Source organism: Leptonotus elevatus, chromosome 11 (assembly GCF_054856555.1).
Source record: "Leptonotus elevatus isolate MCC_2025b chromosome 11, RoL_Lele_1.0, whole genome shotgun sequence".
Classification (NCBI taxonomy): Eukaryota; Metazoa; Chordata; class Actinopteri; order Syngnathiformes; family Syngnathidae; genus Leptonotus; species Leptonotus elevatus.
The window spans coordinates 4347298-4367129 of record NC_141249.1 but is presented as its reverse complement, the minus strand read 5'-3'; the positions used below and the strand labels follow the sequence as shown (position 1 = coordinate 4367129).

Here is a 19832-nt window from a genome sequence, read left to right as displayed (position 1 = left end):
GTTCCTCAGTCTATGTTATCGTTGTCCCTGTTTTTCAGTAACAGCTGATTTTCAATTTGATGACAATATGTAATGTTGAAAGATGTTCTCTCATCTCTCATGAAACATGACGTATAAGTATGAAGGTAAATCTATTTTCAGCCCACCAGATAACTCAAGCAATTTGAATTTGTGGAAATTTCCATGCACTTTTGACAGACACATTGCGATATTGCAACGAAATTGGAATATTGTTTTTCTAATAATGTAGCGGATCTCTAATCTCCTGCTCACTTTAACTGATAGATTTTAATGTACGTACAGTAATCAAATGTGTTTTTTTGGGGTTTTTTTTATGAAAACCTCCCTATATCTCCTGATTATAAACTTGACATTCTGTGTTTCTTGAGGCTTGGGTGCCAACATCACTAGGCCTTGGCTTGTTATTTCCCATCAGCTGGATGGTCACTCACCCGGTCAACATGTGCAGTTGGGACCCATGTGGGGTAAATGCGGGCTTCCTGGGTAGCAAGTGGGCATGGGCTATAAGTGGGCAATGACACTGGGTTCCATGTCTTTGTGGGCACGGGCTTGAACTGGGCAAATGTAGTGGGTGCAATAAGGGTAGAACTGATCATCCATGTCTGGGTCTCATATTGGCTGTGTATGGGCTAAATGAGTATGGGTTAAAACTAGTCACCATTTATTATGTGTGGGCTACGTCGGCATGGGTTACAACTGGTCAGCCATGTCTGGAGCCTGTCTTAGTTGTGGGTGGGCTAAGTGCACTCTAAAAACAGTTGGGTCAAAAGTAACCCAATTATGGATCAAAAATGGACCGATACACTTTATGGGTCAATTTGACCCAACTTTGAATCAAGAAATGGGGTTTTTAATGTAATGTATTATAATGTAATTAGGGTGTGAATGTGCGAGTGTATGAATAATGTATCGAATGTGAAATCTGATGCATTATTATTATTTATTTTTATTTTTATTATTATTCAAAGTAGACATGCAGGACCCGGAACACTTCATGGGCTAATTGATTGATTAACTATTGTTTGTCCATATAGAGTTTGTCTCACAGCAAATTCTCATGACAGAAAAATAAGCATCCACAAATACTTTGTTTGTTTGCTAAAAGTTTTCTTTTATTTTTTTTAAATAATGATGCATGAAGTTACAATTAAATAAATTAAATGCTGTTTCAATTTTTTTCCAAAGTGAAATAACTGATGTGTCTGAAAGGTAAAGTGGAAGATGACAACTTGCTTCAGTACTGATTTTAGACTTTGCCTCTTTCTTCATACTGTTTTTATACCCTTACATTAATACAATAGACACTTTTGTTATTAATTACTGCATTTTTAGTCAAGCAAAAATATGTACCCTGCATAGCCTGTGCTCCAAAATCAATCAAGTCACTCAAGAAATTGATTGCTTCCAGCTCATCATTACAATTTTCTTCAAATTTTATGACTTTGATTTTAAGTGATAAAATATCCTTTCTCTGAAAGCCTAAAATAAATGGGGCATGTTGCTCTTGGCTTCATATCTCAAAAACAATTTTACAGGTCTGCACCCTTGAATTACACTTATTATCATTGTGTCCTTAAAATGCAGGTGTAATAAAGTGCTTGATAATGTCCGAATGCTTCAATTGTTAACTACACAGGTGGTCATTAAAATATGCAACAGAGAATATAAAAATAAAATAAAATGCAGGAGTGGACATGAGGATTCACTTGAGGGTTCAGGAATTTGTGTAGCAAATGAAGCGAAAATGTACTTCTATGTAATGGTGAATTCAATTTCATCCATCTCTCCCTCTACATCATCCAAGTTCTCTGCTGCTCTTTCAGCTCTCACTCTTTCACTTGTCGGGATATAGTTGTCCTCAATGAAGCCATCATCATCTTCAGCACACACAGGATGGTGAGGGTTCATTTCACTTTCTCCATTCATATCAAACTCCACCTCCAAACCTGGACACCACAAGCATGTTTTTAGTTTTAACAGGTAAAGAAGACAGGCTTATATACTGGACATGTTGTAGTACAGAATACAGTGTGATTGAATACTGTAAAATAACTCTTGACTATCTCTTTCTCTCTGACTCTCTTTCCTAAAATTTTACATTTATTCATCCAGTAACATACGTAGCTAGTCCACTAAAAAATAAATACTAATTTTTGAAATTTGACCTCTGCATCTGACCCATCACAGCCCCTCACAAAAATTTGACCTCTGCATCTGACCCATCACAGCCGTGTCAGGCTTGCTGAGTAATGGAATACATGTATCGGTATTGCATATTTATGATCCCAGGGATTGAGGGGGCCCGCATGCATCTATTGGGAGCAAGCCGCAAACTTGACATTACAGTCAGGGTCCCTTTTAATGTTAAAGATTTCTTTACATCATGCTCCACCAAACTGCGACTGCGCCTATCAACTTGTATGTTTCCTTCAGTGTGAAATATTCGGGGAGGGGTGGAGTGATAGAGGGTGGCGTCATGCTCATCCCCACGGACATGTAGTGTTATGTTAGCTAGTGTACGACACAACTGTAATGGAAACTGACAAAAATAAGAGGAGGGCGCCTTCGAGCAAAGCCCAAACTCCAGCTCGGACTCCAAGAAAATTGAAAAAATAAACAAAAAAGTAGAATGGTCTCGCTTTGCATCCCTTGTTTGCCAAGTTGCCAACTTCTAAAGTGGATTTGTGGCTTGAATTCCTGTTGAGAAGTATTGAATGTATCTGTGTACTATTTTTTTAATAAATATTATTTTTCATATATGAACCAAAAAAGGAGAGCATTTGTTACCAAACATCACAGCTGAGTTTAGTGACAAAAGCAGGGAGCCATAACACACACGCAAGCTCGTCGCCTAGGAGCGATGTCATCAGGCAGCGCTTTTTAAATGGCTGCCGCTAGATGACGTCGCATCTCGGCGACACAAAGTTAAAGGACTACACACAATTCTCAGAAGACCGTTCAACCTTCCTTCTTTCGGATAACGGCTGCCGAAATTTCTCTTGCGCATCTCACAAATGCATGTTCCGTACAAAAGAGATAAACAGGCTTTTCAGCTATATAAAATGTATTGCCATTATTTATACACCCTGGCTTGGTGACCACTCAGTCACATGGCACCTATGGAGATGGACCACCATTCACCCACACTGCCTACACCAAAGTCAGGTGAATAAATTGCTATGACACCACCGTTTATATATTTTTAATTAAGCATCCTTTTCTGTACTGCTTAACCTTGCTAGGGTCTCAGATGAGCTGAAGCCTGTCATAGCTGAAAATGGGTAGAAGGCTCTATAGTCACAATGAAAGATGACATGAACAGGTTTTATGACAAACTGCCCTTTGTTTTGTTTTTTACTCTTGGCATAGCTTGATATCTTGACTACCAAAACATCAACAATAATGAATCATTAAGTTGAATGGGTAGAGGACTAACCTGACTGCTCACACTGGCTAAGTGTCTCTGTCTCCCTCAACCGAGTGTGCCGATAGCTGGCCAGGTAGCGTCGAAACACTTGACACTTAGCCAAGAGAGCCATTAGAATGGACATGGAGATAGCAATGGTCAAGACGGCTACCAGGAACTCCCACCTGTGAGAGGTGGTCTTCCTTGTGTCTGAGAAAGCAAAATCACATCTTGGCATCAACAATAAAATACATTTTCTTTACAGTTGACATTTGATAATCTATGTTCAAGTTTTAGAATGAGACAAAATCAAAATTATTTTATGAATGTAGTTGATTTCCCTTACCATTCACAACTGGTGTAGCTGTGGGTAGTGTGCTTATATTTGACAATGCTTCCATCCCTATTTCCTTTTTCTTGGCTCTTTCCTGTGTGACTCAATTTGCAGCTTCTTGAGCAATACTTCCAGCTTTCAATAAAGGGTTTTACGAGTGTGCCCCATGTATCTTCATGAAACAATTGCCAGTCCTTTAGTAAAGTCCAGGTGACACTACCAATTTTGTAATTGGTGCTTGGGTTGCAGTTCTTCAACGGGTCAAACTCACTTCACTGGAATCTCCTGAGATTATTTACAGAGGAAGTTGTATGGATTCACTCTTGACCAGAAGGGTGTTGTAGCCACAGAACACCACTAGAGGGCAAGGTTGAATGACAGAACACTCCAGAGTAGTAGTGAAAAATTATCCACATCTGAGTAGATCGTCCTCATGTTCAGTAAGACTGAGTGAAAAAAGAAAAGAAAAATACATACATAGAGATAAATCATTATTATCATTTTTATTGTACCTGTTTAAAATGAAATTCTGTTCAGATAAAAAAAAAAAGATCCTTGTGAGCCGTGAATTATTTGTGCAAGTAAATACATATTTTATTAGTCTGTCATGCAAAGACAACAAACAAATGCCCTAAATCTAAATCTCTAAATCTCACATGTGTCATTGTGTCATCGTGAAATGTATGGACTGTGGAGACATTGCATGCATTTCTCGAATCCAGAAATCCAAATTGATTTTGAACTGTCAGGAGCTCCTGCGGATAAGAACCACAACAGGAAAAGTGTGTCGCAAACAGGAAGCCTCGCATAGTGTGGAACCCTCCTCCTTAGGTCTTGTTGACACAAAATACTAAGCAAAAACCACAACATTGTGTTGACGTGAACAGATTTATTTTTCTACATTACATACATTACAGCTTCCTAAAAACCACAGTAGACCAAAATGACAAGACTTAATTAAAATTGTAATGTATCTTGTCGTGTAAACTGGAAGCATTTGAATTGCCTTGCATTGTGGAAATATCAGAAATGCCATTATCCATACCGACATGTACTCAAAATGAAAAAAAAAGATACTGGACTTTTTTTCTTCATATATATATATATGTATATATACGGTCTTGGTCTTGTCTCGGTTCTCAATACTCTCTAGTTTCGATAATTTCTTGGTCAAAATGTAAAGTTTAGACACTGTAAAGAAGTAAACAAATTTCCTGACTATTGAGTTCACCTTAATATAAGCTGCACTCACAACATTTTAAAAAGAAAGACAATTTGTAGATGCCCACGTTGTTACATGGGATATTAACTAAGCAGTATTTTCCAAAGCCTTTTTTCACACCGCTATATCTTTCTTGTGAATGCACACAACTGAGGGCTAAGGGGTCAAACAAGGGTGAGGTGGTACAATTGGGATTGGGCCTTAATGTATTGGTGATTATGAAGCTGGTTAGCTCGCAAAAATCCCTATTTTAGTCGCAGGATTCAAAGCATGTGAAAAAAGTAGCAATAACAATGTTTAGCATGGTCATATTTTGCAGTGCCATAGAACCGGAATTAGTTCTAGTTCTACAGGAATGGCTGGATTGTGTTAGTGTACCTAATTCAGGTGCTGGTAAATTCAACATACTCTATTTGTCTATAAATGGTAATACTACTTATATATGTATTATATATATATATTATATTACTTTACAACATTGTCACTGCTATGCTGCATACACTTGCTGAATTTTCCGATTCATGCGGGATACTCCCGGATTTCAACCCTATTTCCCGTGTGGTTTCCGATCAGCCATTTCTCCCGCTAATCTCACGATTTCACAGTGAAGTAAAGAGTTTTCATTTTGGGGAATATTTGACACAGTATCTGGCAACCTATACTTGCTTGCATTGTAAGCGACCTGTTACGAAACTATTGCTGGAGGCAGTAATAGTCAATATTTTGATTCTACCCATAATACATCCAAGATTCTATACCAGGAAAGCAGTTGGAGGCTGGAGGGGAGGGGACTGCAGCACACAGCGTTATACCGGTTCATACATGGTAGAGATGGATAGTGAAAGAGACAGCTAGACACCTGACACTGGCCATCGAGAATTTTGTGTGTTTCCCAAATGGCCCATCCAATTTTGGCGAGTCACCAGTTCCAACTACATTGAACAAAATTGTTTATTTTGGACATTTGGACACCTCACCAAAATGGCGTGGTAGTGCACTATATAGGGAGTAGTGTGCAAATTTGGACACAACTCTGGACACAGGCAGGACACCCGAGGATCAGGGTTCCCTACCCTTAGTGTAAAAATGAATTAAGAGCACCTTTTCCATTTACTTTTTGGTGTTTTGCTAGACATTTGCATGCCTTAGTCTTCATGTTTTCTCCCTTTGAGAATAGTCAAAAGGGTTTTGTTTATGTTTATAAAAGCACGTATCGCTCTCAATCTCAACAGTGATTTGGCCTTACATTTGCAGCCATAAGGCCTCTTCCTTTTTGTTTTCACCAGCCATTCTCTTTGGTAGGCTTGTAAACAAAGCACAGGGCACATTTATCTCTTCCTGTTCTGTCCACATAAAGGCAAAGTACGAGATCTACACCACTGCAGGCTATTGGAACTGTAGCGTGAAAGAAAAGGATTCAGAAGTAGTTTGGATATTTACAATATTGTACAAGCATTTGTATATGGTTTTGTCATTGTTTTTTTAAGAGAAGGTAATTTTCTGTTATTTCACAGTATTTTTTCTGGCGCCCTAACTGCTGGAAAATTACAGTTTTTTTGTTTGTTTTGTTTTTACAAAAAACATTTCAGTGTACATCTCATAAGATTTCCTTTCAAAATAAATGTTAATACCATGAATACTACCATCTATAGGACATTACAGAAATTGTAGTTATTTTCACTTTAAAAAAATGGTCAATTCACAAAGAAATTATGTTAAAATTACATATTTTTACTGTTAATTTCTCAGTAAATATATATTTTTAATTTTTTAAGGGTTTTAAAGTTGAATGTTACATTTTATTCCATTAAATAACAGACAAATATTTGTGAAATTACGATACATCAATATATGTATTTCCAATGGAGTTTTTTGTTGTTGTTGTAAAATAACAGAAATATTGTGTGTTTTTACAGTTATAGTGAATCCATGGTATTTTACATTTGACATGTAAAATCACAGTTATTTTTGTAAATTATTATTTTTTTAAATACAGGGAAAAAAACTGTAAAATAAAAAGTACAATCCTTTTTTTCTTTTTCTTTTTACAGTGTATTAAAGATTATGTTAATCGTGTTGGAAATCTTTTCAAATATGTACTACTTTGTTTAAAAAAAATGATGGCAGGTAAAAGTGCATTTGATAACTTCACAAACTTGCTTTAAGTGTCATGTACTGTAACTCAAAATTGACTCTCACATGCACTTTCTCTCCCCCTCTGTAGCTGCAGTCATGCATCTTCATAAATCACTGGTAGTCCAGCCCCCAGCTAACCCTCACCTCAAAACTTCACAGAGAAGACTTCCAATACCCCCTCTTATCCCATTGCCAAGTTGTATTTTCATCCCGTTTGAAATCTGAAGAGGAGTTTGACAACACCATTGTTTTTTAAACACGTGCACAGTCAAGGCCAACTCAACAGCTACTCTTGATGATTTATGTTATAAAAAATTTAATAAATTGACTGATGACCATTTGAGGGCATATGCCAAAGTCAGCTGGGATGTTATGTGTTGAAAATGAATGTGTTGTTGAATTCAAAATGGCACTGTGAGTTTTTAAATACCAAGTGACAACTTTTACATTTTTTGTCAACCGTTTCATTGAAGCGAGTCGATGCTAGAGACGTAATGTATAAGTTTTAATTCAGTTTCAGAACCTATCTGGTTACTTTTATTTTTGTCTTACATTGAAGAAGGAGTGCATGATTCAGTACGGTTTGTTTGGAGTACAAACAATAAAGGGATTATGCCAACATGTCAGTCGGCATTATCTTTTTGCAAATAGTTAACTGTGTATTTGATTTAATAGTTGCACAAAACATATGACTGACAATAGGCTTTATACCTTAGTCAAAGTGTGGGGAGAAGAGATTACCAATTAACACATTAGATATTTAACAAATCAGAAATCAGGCTTACATTAATTGATGGACTCTCTATTATAAATAACTCATAAATATCAGAAAACAACAATGAACAACCAAGGCAACAGACAATTCAGAGGGTTTCAATACCTGATCACCAGTAAATCGGGCCTGCTGCTGCCTTTACAGAGTTTATGTGCCGTATGCTGTCTCTCTGGTTTCTGATTCACTCAATTTGTCTGCTTGTAAAACTGAGAACCGTCGTGCAAAGGTTGAAGGAGGCGTGCCCTGCAGCTACTTGCCTGAAGGGCTGTTAATGAGTAACTTGGGAGTTAAGGTGTGCTCCCGCCTACCTGGTGTTTGTGCTCCATCGAGTGCAGGTAGTGTTATCCATTTGCACCAGACTAGAAATAGATTGAATGATGAGAAGGTTTTTGGATAGGCTACCGTACTATTACACTTTCAGAAAATGGAAATTATTTTAAAAATATATATATTGCTCTGCCCCCCTCCCCTGTGATTGATTTGTGACCAGACAGGATGTAGTCCCTCACATCAAACTTTTGCCCAAAGTCAGCTAAGATCAGCTCTTCCCACCACCCTGAACAGGTTAAAGTGGTATCGAAAATGGATAGCTGGATGCTCTGCCCCCAATTTTATTCCCCCAGCCCTTGCAACTACAAGGAATCATTGGTCTCCAATGGAGTTCCCTTCTTACAACACAAGTGTAACACAAATTTGGGCTCACAATTTCCTTTATAGTTGATTCCAAGGGTGTTTGATGGGGTTGAGGTTGGGTTTCTCAAGTGTTTCTATATTGAATTCATGCAACCTTGGTTTGTGCACTGGAACAGAAAAGGTCGTACCCTTTGCATGGTGAGGCAAACCATGACTAATTGAATGGTGTGTTCAATCACATTTGCCCAGATAGTGTATGATTCAACAACAGGATATTGTCATTTAACTATTGCTTTGTCCAGCTTGCTCATTAATCGCAGGGTTTACATTTTTTTTAAATGCCGCTATAGGTGAAATCTGCAAAATGGAGGTTGGCTTTTATTAGGGGTGGGAATATAACGCCCCTAATAAGCCATTATGAACCCTTTCACACGGCTCCCACACTTCTTATAGGGGAAGTCAACCTCCCCAAATTTTTTTGACAGTAATATGTTCTATGCAGCCCCACTAATCTAAATACAGTATTCTGGTTAATATTGTGTTAGTGGAATATGAGTTAAGCAACCAATCACAGCTCAGCTTCAGAAAACACGTGAGCTGTGATTGGTCGTTGCCTGAACCCTGAACAACTGTGATGTCATCTTCAGTCGACCACAAGTGGCAAAATGGCCGTCCCCTGAGAGGGATAAAAACGGCTGGATTTTGCTGCTTATCTCATATTCCACATATGAAGAATGTTATTTTGACTAGTTAGGTCACAAAAAAACATATTGTTGTCAAATTTATTTTAGGTTGACTTCCCCTTTAACACTTCATCTATCCATCCATCCATTTTCTTAACTGCTTTTTCCTCACAAGGGTCGCGGGAGTGCTGGAGCCTATCCCAGCTGGCCTCGGGCAGTAGGCGGGGTATACCCTGAACTGATGGCCAGCCAATTGCAGGGCACACATAGTCGAACAACTATCCATACTCACCCCCTTTAACACTTGTTACATGTAATAAATTCAACTTTTAAAATGCAAAATTAAGAATAAATACTGAAGTGCTTAGAGGCTGCGCTCAGAAAATAATGTGAGCGGAGAGCTCCCTGCCTTGGAGAGCACGGAAGGGACGACGGAGTGCCACCTCAATAACTACGTAAAAGTATGTATTTTCATCTTAAAATGGCTTACCTTAATCAGAAGCCCGTGTCACATTATAGGCAAAGATACAATCCCAGTGGGTTAATGTGACTTTTAACTGAATGACACATGTGAGCAACGTTATGAATTTCCGAACGGACCAGATGCGGCAAACTTTTTTATTCATCTTCTCGTTTTTTGTCAAACAAATTGCTCCTAAAAACAAAATAAAAAAACAATCGTCATTTTTTGATTGGTTCGACTTAAAAATAAATGAAAAAAATAGCGAGGGGTGGGTGTGGGTGGCTGGGGGTGGAAACATACACACACAAAATAGTGAGGTAAAACTGCAATAGTTGAAATTATGGTCACAAATGAAAACCTACGATAGAGTGAAGCCGTAATAACAGAACAGCAAAGGGAACACTGTACACACATACTGTAGGCTATAGTAAATTATCATTAAAAATGGTTTGTTTGATTTACAGGTGGCGTGTGTGTGAGGAAGTATTTTATTAGGCTGAGGGAGAAGAAAACAGATGAGATACCGTAGCCTTTGTTTATTTAAGATGTACAGCATGTGGGGACAGAGTAGACATTGGGTGGCTCCTGAAAGGAAAACCAGGTGACCTTGAAAACAATAGAGCCACTTCCTGGACACTGGTCGATTCTCTCTGTATCTTTGCTTCTCCCACTCAGTCACTCTTCCCTTTTCCTTTTGCATGTTCCAACATACTTCAACTATGCATCTTGATGAAGTTGGTTGGGACGAAGATGGGCTGCGACAGTCAAATTATACCTCCGTTGAATTTTTATTTTTTTTGTAAAAACTAATTTGAGAATTTTTTGTTGTATCATTTTGCTGTCTGTTCTTTTTAGCTACTAATCAGTTTAGACTTTAACTGAAGATCAAGTAACATTTAATCATTGAACAATTAATTTGGTTAACATGGAAAATATGGGAGCTCTGGTTGGGAGATGGCTTGAATTTAAGGTTTCCTATTACCATGGACAGGCGGATGATCGGATATTATTCATGGTTATTTTCACAACCTCCTTACGAACAGCACAGATTACAAATAAAGAAATGTGCGGTTGTATCATTCTTAAAACAAATCCCTAATTTTTGTCAAATTCACTTACATATAGAAGTAATTTATTTGTTTGTAATTGCCTACAAACAGTAGTCACATGGTAGAGACCATTTCCATACCATTGTAAACAATTTTAGAATATTTTGCTTAGGTGCAGGGGAGAGTGTTCAGGGGCTTTCCATATTTTTGCTACCAAGGGATGCTTGCTATTTATCATCTCAAGTAGTTGGTGGAGGTCTCAGGCCATGGTCGTCTCTGAAAGGAAGATAGGACAGCTTTGCGAAATCCTCTAAAGGAGGAAATGACAACACGTGTCACACTATACAGAACAATAGCGAGGCAGACTTGAGGAAGAGTCATATAACAAACAACTCACATTGTGACCATTAAATATCACCATGAGACGGTACTGATCCAAGTTGAACTCATGTTTTCTTTTTGCCTCCAAAGTGACTTGTATACAACCTTTCTGAAAACTTACAAGGTGACAGCTTCACATTGTATGCATTTTCACCCCCATTTTGCAAGTCCTTATGGTCTCCGTCTGGAAATGTGATAACATGAACAGGGCAATTTAACATCTGCTATAAATCTGAACATTGAAGGAAACAGCTACAAATGTATATACCTTTAAAAAGGTTTTCCATCCATCACGATAGTGAAATGACCTTGTTTCTACAATTGCACACATAATTTCATTTATAAATTGTGTCTTGAATGCTTCTTGATGACCCAGATTCAGCAGTAGGCTCATTTGAAATTGATGGTGGTAACATTGGACTTTAAACAACGTACAGGATTTGTAAACTATGGTTACAGTAGCTAGATTGCACCAACCAATAACCAGTATAGTGAGAGTAAAGGTATACAGAAACTGTATTGTTGGTTTGAATGTTTGCTACCTCGTTGTGATTGAGCTCAATCCAAATTGTGTTTCTCTGCTTACATTTGAGCGTTCCTGTGCTGTTGATATCGTTGCACTGTACATCTGAATAATCAACCATGTGTCTGTCAGGTTAAATGTCATGTAACAATAACGGCAATATCGTGATATTGCGATATTAAAACTGCCACAATATCGTCATTGTGTCACGATATTAAAAGCAGCACATCTGTTAAAAAAAGTTAGGTTGATTTCCATTTGTGTAGTTCTCTTGGCCTGCACAGGTACATAGCTGTGCCGGTAAGTACAACAAAAACTATGTTTTACACAGGAGCTGATACCCTCCACCCTGTACCTCCATAACTGCCATTACCTCCGCAGGCCTTTCCTGCCTGTAGGTTGACTCCTGCCCCTGTACTGCCTCCACTTCCTTCACACACATATCAGCCTGGAGCAGCAGTCCCTCTTCCTGAATCTAGCTCAAGTTCTCTGGACACTGTGAACAAGCAACAATAGTTAATCTCACTCTCTCTCTCTCTCTCTCTCTCTCTCTCTCTCTCTCTCTCTCTCTCTCTCTCTCTCTCTCTCTCTCTCTCTCTCTCTCTCTCTCTTTCTCTCTCACTCAGATCACATTTCAGCTGTACATGATTTGATATGTACTGTATAACACAGTCCAAATTCAGCCAACAACATTTAATTATGTTGGGGAAAACACTACCCACATATTTTGCTTGCCTTGCCTGAGAGTCTGCTGACTGTCAGAAAATGTGTTATCCCGTATGATCCCCCTGGAGGGGCCCTCTGCCCTTTCTCCATGTTAGATATGAAGGTCGACTCCATGCTGTTATGATTGGGATTAGTCAGATTCAGAGCCTTTCCACAACACCAGTAATGAGTTGCGTGTCTGCATATGGTACAGCTACCTGTGAGGTCACCATGGAGGGTTTGTTTGGTGTCAGGCAGAAAGGTCAGCCTATTTTGCATCTGCTGATGGACCCATATCACCCTCATCAGCATTTCCAGAGTTTATATTCACCATATACAGACTGGCAGATTGGGGTTAGTGACAGGTGACATGCGGTGTCAGCCTGCCTAATTCCGACGGGTGTTTTCTTTTCATGGGGACTGGAAAATTGGGAAACTACTTTTTGGAAAGTGTTAAAAGCATAAGGATATACATTATGTGGACATGTTGCATGGACATGTGAACATGACAGGCGGATGATCGGAATAATATGCATGGTCATTTTCACAACCTCTTTACAATCAGCACAAATTACAAATAAAAAATTGTCTGCTGGCATCATTCTTAAAACAAATCCATAATTTTTTGTCAAGTTCACTTACATGTTAAAATCCTAAACACATACAGCGTGTGGATATTTTCAGACACAACAATGTGAAGATATAGGACATGTAACGTGCTACAGCATTCCAGAATTTTAGCATGGAATATAAAAGAAAATTAATAAATGTCACTATGCCACTATTCCACGGGTAATGATAATGAATAAAATAATGTTTTTGTGTGCGTGTGTTTATTTATTTATTTATTTTTGCTCCCTCTGTCATGTGGGACGTGAGTGATTGAGGACTAGCGGACCCAAATGCAGGAAAATAAGGAAGTGAAACAGAATCAAGTGCAATGCGTGGTACTTTAAGGAAACACAGGGGAAAAGGTGAGCAGACTGGACATGACATGACCATGACTGGACATGCCGTGACTGGACTGGTCGCCATGACTGGACGGGACGTGACTGTTGTTTAGTGCCAGTAAAAGTGATACAGTCCCCCTCAGGCCATTACAAAGGTACCAGTTATCTAGCTGCAAGTGAAAATGTTGAAAAGTTCCTAAGTGTTGCTTTAATATATCTCAATTAGATACATCCTCTATATCTTCTTATGTTTAGAAACTAAACCAGGCACAAAAGGGCTCCTGATTCATCCATCCATCCATTTTCCGAACCGCTTATCACTCTCAAGGGGGTGCTGGAGCAGATCCCAGCTGTCTTCGGGCAGCAAAATTAGTGTAAATGAAAGCAGAATGTTCTGTGATAATAGTGTTTGAGCTTTTAGTTTGACATCAAGAAAGATTGCTTTGAAAACAAGTGACTTCTCAAGATTTTATGGCCCTTTATCTTTGGGGGAAATCCGATTTACAGGGTATTTAAGAAATGCATAGGCACAGCCCCAACAATATCACACACTCCATTCAGGGGTCTTGGACGGTGTGAGTGATAGGCTGGCCTATAGGCTCTCTGGGCCCTGCAAGATCAGTGCGTGTGGAGCCGTGCCAGTTCACCACACAATGAGGGGAAATGGGAATTTAATACAAACTTTCTCACAAACTTGCAGAGAACTCTTGTCTGAGTTTAGTCTCACTCAGAGGAACAATAAGCTATGCCATCACCACCTCCCCCAACAACAAAATGTCACAAAATATTACACACACTGAGTATCACATTTTTGTAAATGTACTCGGCAAACTCTGTGAGGCAGTTCCAAAGTTTAAAAACATTTATATTACACAGGAGCAATAGTGTCCAAGTAAACAGACTGCTTTCACTTATGATCATGTCATCTAATGGGATTTTGACAACATGGTAAAGGACATAAGGCAGGTTAAGCACTGATTGTGATACCCCTCTATTCCCTGATTTTATATATATATATTTTTTTATTATAGACCAGCATATGGCTACCAGTATGTTGGTGGCTGCGAAGTAACGAAGTACCAATACTTTGTTACTGTACTTGAATATTTTTTTCAGTATTTTATACTTTTTAGACTACTTTTTACTTTTACCGTTACATTTTTACATGAGTATCTGTACTTTTTACTTGATACATTTTCAAAACAAGGACGTTACTTTTGATTTTTTTAATGCATGAAAATGATTAAAATACTTGATCTGGAAGAAAAAAAGCGGCCGACAATGTCTCCTGGCTCCGTCAATCATATGAAGCAATACGCACATATGAAGCAATACATCCCAGTTTATGATTGGCTCGACATAATGCTAACACATGATGTGCAATTGGCTAGATTAGAACAATCTGTAAATATGAGGTCAATGAGCGCCGCCACTACAGAGGATAATTTGAACTTGATAAGACGAACGCTGCAGACTGCCAGTCAACAATATGACAGAAGGTTCAATCATGTCAGCGAGGACCAGCAACATGAGCGAGTGATACTCAACACTGTGGACTCGACGCAGGGCAAGTCAGAGAGTCAACTAACTGGCCGATGTCTACACATTTAGGCTCCATTAGCTTAGCATTAGCTTATTCAAATTGACATAGGAGGAAACATCCAAATACGTTTTCCTTTTACTCGTCAAGTACATTTCAGAGCCTGCACTTTATTTTTATTTTTGCTTGAGTAATTATTTGAGTGAGTACTTTTACCAAAGTTGATTTTTACACAATTGTACTTTTACACAAGTAGAGATTAGAATGTCAGTACTTTTCCCATCTTTGGCTTACACTCAAATAAATAGAAGATGATAAATAAGGTTACATCAACAGGTCATACACAACTACTGTATTCCATTGGAAGAATTGGGGGATGACCACTCTACCACCCTAGCCATGCCGCGCTAAAACAACCACATTTGTTAAATATACTTAACACAAATAAATTTTCCTGTTACAGGCCTTAAGACACCAATCTGACGTCGGGAGTCGGAAAGCGTTGGGCCGACGGCATGCGCCGTCTAATCAGTGTATAAATTACTGTCGAACTGTTAAAGGTGAATTGAGTTGGGATACGTCGGGGGGCGTTTCCAGCAAATTCGACATGTTGAATCGGCGTCGGGGCATTTGATCACTGTGATTGATTGTTAGCTAGCGTATGGGGAAAGAAGAGAACGTGACGAACACGGATAAACAGTACTGATGGAAAGCCTGGACCATTTTTTTTTCTCGCTCATTTTGCGCATCGTCATCCTGCTGTACCCTCCGCATTTTAACGTATAATGTCGGTCTGGACAGAAGATCGGGAAGATGACTTTGTCTCTTTGGTTCAAGAGAGACCGGCATTGTATGATACTACCGTTTCAAGGGTATGCCGCCATAGTATGAAAGCCAAATTATGGCAGACATGGGGACGCGACTGGATATAGCAGGTAGGATTTACTTTTATACTTAAGAAGGATAGCAACTGTTTGTAATTAGTAAATTTATTACATTTTCACATTAGCTGGCTAACGACATGGTTAACAACACCTTCAAAACACGCTCGGTTTCCGGTTGCCTTTAGGAATAATGACTACCGCCTCCGATGCTATGGAAGGGAATTACTTCTCACGCATGCGCTGAATGTACGTAAAAGTCGGGGTCGGTGCGGTGTGTATTTACGTAATTTTTCTTCGCGACGTGCCGACGTCTGGGCCAAAGCCACAGTGGATAGGCGTCGTCACATTTGGCCGACGTCGGATTGGTGTACCTAGGCCTTTAAATTCCACAAAAGCCAATTCATGTTATTCACATTTCATTTATTTTGAAGAATAGGCCAAAACAAGACATGGTGCCAAACACAGGCCCCAACTGCTTTCAATGTCCGTCTGTCTGTGTCTTTCTGCCTGTGTCTATGTCCTGTTCAGTCTCTGTAGTGTTTTGTTTTTGTCAGTTTCCCAGTGGTTCTCTTTTTTGGGAATGCACATTGCACACCTGTGTGCAGTTACAATTCGTCTAAAGGTTTGCCAGCACACCAGAAGGTTGCTGGATCCTTTCTTTGTCCTTCGTTTGCTGTGTGCATTCTGGTTTACTCCTGTTTTTGTCATGCCACTACATTAAACTTGTCAATTTAGTGTGTGTGTCTGTCTTCATGGCTCAGGAAACTCAATACGGAGACATTATCATGTAAATTAGCTGCACTGTTACATCACAGTGGGGAAACATTTAGAAGGCTTGCTCAGAGATATCCGTCTATCCATCTTCTGCTTATCAGTTTTTTGTTTTGTTTTGTATTTTGTTTTTGTCACGGGGGCAGCACCCGAAGCAGAGGAGGCATTCCAAGGCCAGCTCAGAAACATAGGGCTCTGTTTTGTAAATCTTGTGATCTGTATGGCCTAACTCTGCATGAAGTTAGGTTAGAGTAGATCTGATGTTGGTAATGTCACAAACAAGCACAGGCCGGTGGAGAATCTTAGAGAAGGAGGGCTGTGGATGAGAAAATGGTTACAGTCAACTTCAATCATGGACAATCAAAGCGGCATTTTTTGAACCGCTTATTCCTCACAAGCGTCGCGGGGGCGCTGGAGCTTATCCCAGCTGGCTTCTGGCAGTAGCAGCTGGCTTTAGGCAGTAGGCGGGTTACACCCTGAACTGGTTGCCAGCCAATCCAGGGCACACAGAACCATTCACTTCTTTCATTCCCTTTAAAGCAACACTAAGGAACTTTCAGTTTACGTTGATTATGGCGGCACCATATGGACAAAAGCGATAATGTTATGTCTGAAGGAAGACCTCGTTTCCCATGAGGAAAAGCGTCGTTTTTGAGCTCATGCCGGCGAGTGAAAACCTGGCTAATGTTGATCCTTGACTGTCCTTTTATCCAGGTAGCTTCCCTTTTTCTTTTTCCTGAGAAGAAATTTCTGTTGTTTTGCAGCTTCTGTCAGGAAAGCAGTAATCATGCGTCGACATTCAAATTGACTTTATCTTTGTAACAAATGGGTAAAGGGGGAAGTGACGTATGCCATAAAGCAGTCTGCACATTTGTAGTTTTTTGTGTGGCAGTGTTCCCACCATCCTCCTCAAAGTTGTTTAGTGCCAGTAAAAATGATACAGACCTCTTCAGGCCGTGGCAAACTACCATTCAACTAGATTTTAAGTCGATGTTTCTTCAGAAGAGTTGTGAAAATATTTTATTAATGTTGAAACGTTCCTAAGTGCTACTTTAAATGTGGCGCATCTTGAAACTTTGTGAGAAAAGATTATGAACAGATCCAGTGACAAAGGGTAGCCCTTGAGGAGTTTAACTGACATGGTGTCCGCACTGTGGACCAAACTCCAACATTGGCTGTTGTACAACTTGCAATACTTTTTCTCTCTTGAATACTAGGTTGGTTCAAACAAAGGTTGCAGTCTTGTGTGTGAATCCAGATGTGAATATCTGGGAAAAAAGGCTGAAATTGCCCTGCGATTGGCTGGTGACCAATTCAGGGTGTATCCTGACTCTCGCCCTGAGACAGCTGGGATTGGCTCCAGCATGCTTACGACCCTTGTGAAAATAAGTGTTTCAGAGAATGGATGAATGGATGCAGGAGAAGGCTCAAATGTTTATCACTTGCCTCATGTTTATTTTATCATGTCTCACAGAAATGCTTTAAGTCTCGAGTAAAAATAAATCGCTTGCTGTTTGCTTCAAAAAGAGGCTGCATACCGATTGAATAATTAATGCTATTGAATTCTTGGCATCTTTAAATATAATTGTTACTAAGAGTAATTAGGCCCCATAACTTTGCTTGGCAATGGTTCAGATGACATAGTTGCTTTAGTGCAAAGAGGTTTGTACATAAAATAGTGTTGTATGACTAACACTTTATATCAATAGCACAAGAGTAATGTCTTAGATATGCAAATATAGGCAGGCTCATGGTAATAATGCACTTTTGTGAAGCCAGAGGTTGGAACATTTGTGCTGACCCAGCTTTTAGTCTCTTCCGTTTTGGCTTCCTATAAACTCCATCGGAGTGCAACAATCTCACATTACATCCTATGCTCATTTTATCAGTTTAAGTTTGGCTACAAAGATTTGAAAATACTTTTTGGCATTAAATCAGGAGATTACATTACAGTACATACAGCTCTATACATTTGTCTGTATTATTGCTCTTGCATTTCAGTAGATCACTTTTGGGGGATGTTTTCAGAGCACGTCAGAACTACACCAACAAAATATTCTACAAGGAGGGGCCCTATTTTGTGCGCTCTTATAGCACATCTTCATATTCGGGATGGGGAATAGCTTGTTTGGGATCTCATTGCGCCTTGCTGGGCATTCTGGCGGACGCCAGGGGATGCAAACAAACTTAACATAGATGAATGGACGCTGCAATTAATTCTGTTCTTGCAGAATTACTCATCATTTCCTTGTTGAATGTTGAACAGCGAGCAGCGCTTCATGCATTTTTAGCTGGTAAAGATGTTTGTGCTGTTTTTTCTCCCCTACGACAAGAACGAAAATGACATTTTCATCCGTGGCCGTGATTGGTCAAAACAAACATGCACACGATGCCGCATCATCCGATCAGCTCGAAGTATTGTACAGAATGTCCCGTCTCTCCCCAGCAAATCACTGTGGAACAGTCCCAGATTGATAATGTGTAGAACTCCCTTGAGTGAATCACAATTATCAATCTGGCTATTGCCAGGTTACTGAGTGGACACTTCATAAGTCATGTTGCACAGTCTAATACAGTGGTTCTTTACCTTGCTGGAGGTACTGAACCCCACAGTTTCCTACAAGTATGCACATTCACCGAACCTTTCTTTAAAGAAAAATTAAATAATTGATGAAATGAGCGGGGTGTATCATCACGAATCAGGTGTGTGTCTTGACCTCCGCTGAACCCCTGACCTTGACTCACTGAATCCCTGGGGCTCGATCGAACCCAGGTTAAGAGTCACTGGTTTAATACAACACAATGCAGTACAATAATTATTATTTTGCAAAGAATTTGATTATTTTATACTTTTTTTTGTATGGAACCTACCATATAGCTAAGTATTCCTTTTAGGCTGAATAAACCCTAGTGAACTCCTGAAATTGAAAACAGGAAATCTCAAACAATAAGGAGTAGAGTCAACTCATAGTTAATTGTCTGAAGTCGCAAGGAAACGTAAAGAAAACACCAAATCAGTCTCACACTTATTACTGAGTAAATGAGAAAAGGCGTGTGTGAGTGGATATTTCAAAGTTAGCCTTTTAAATAATCAGAGACAAAATAATGGTAGACACAACAATCATATTGTTCAATATTTCCTTAGAGTTGGGGTAGGGGGAGTATGGACTCTGAGGCTGCACAAAGTGAACAACTCATTGAAGTGAAAGAACAAAGATGTTGCATTTGGCAAAACATGACACCAGCTGCAATATATCTTATGCTTGTTTTCAGTATCTGTGAAAAGAAAAACCTGCAGCAGCAATAAGATACAAAATCAACTTAGTCAAAAGCAGAATGCGTTTTCATTTCAAACA

The 19832-nt window shown here is 39.2% G+C and overlaps 1 protein-coding gene across 1 annotated transcript; it reads right to left on the bottom strand.

The window, feature by feature from the left end:
• Positions 1-1130: 1130 nt before the first annotated feature.
• On the bottom strand, positions 1131-8106 carry c11h1orf210 (chromosome 11 C1orf210 homolog). Its single transcript, XM_086089624.1, has 4 exons — positions 8000-8106; positions 3774-4207; positions 3458-3637; positions 1131-1967 (listed from the first exon to the last, which is right to left on the bottom strand). Exons 2-4 carry the CDS (start codon positions 3826-3828, stop codon positions 1774-1776), a joined length of 429 nt encoding a protein of 142 aa, XP_085945750.1. The 5' UTR covers positions 3829-4207; positions 8000-8106; the 3' UTR covers positions 1131-1773.
• Positions 8107-19832: the final 11726 nt, after the last annotated feature.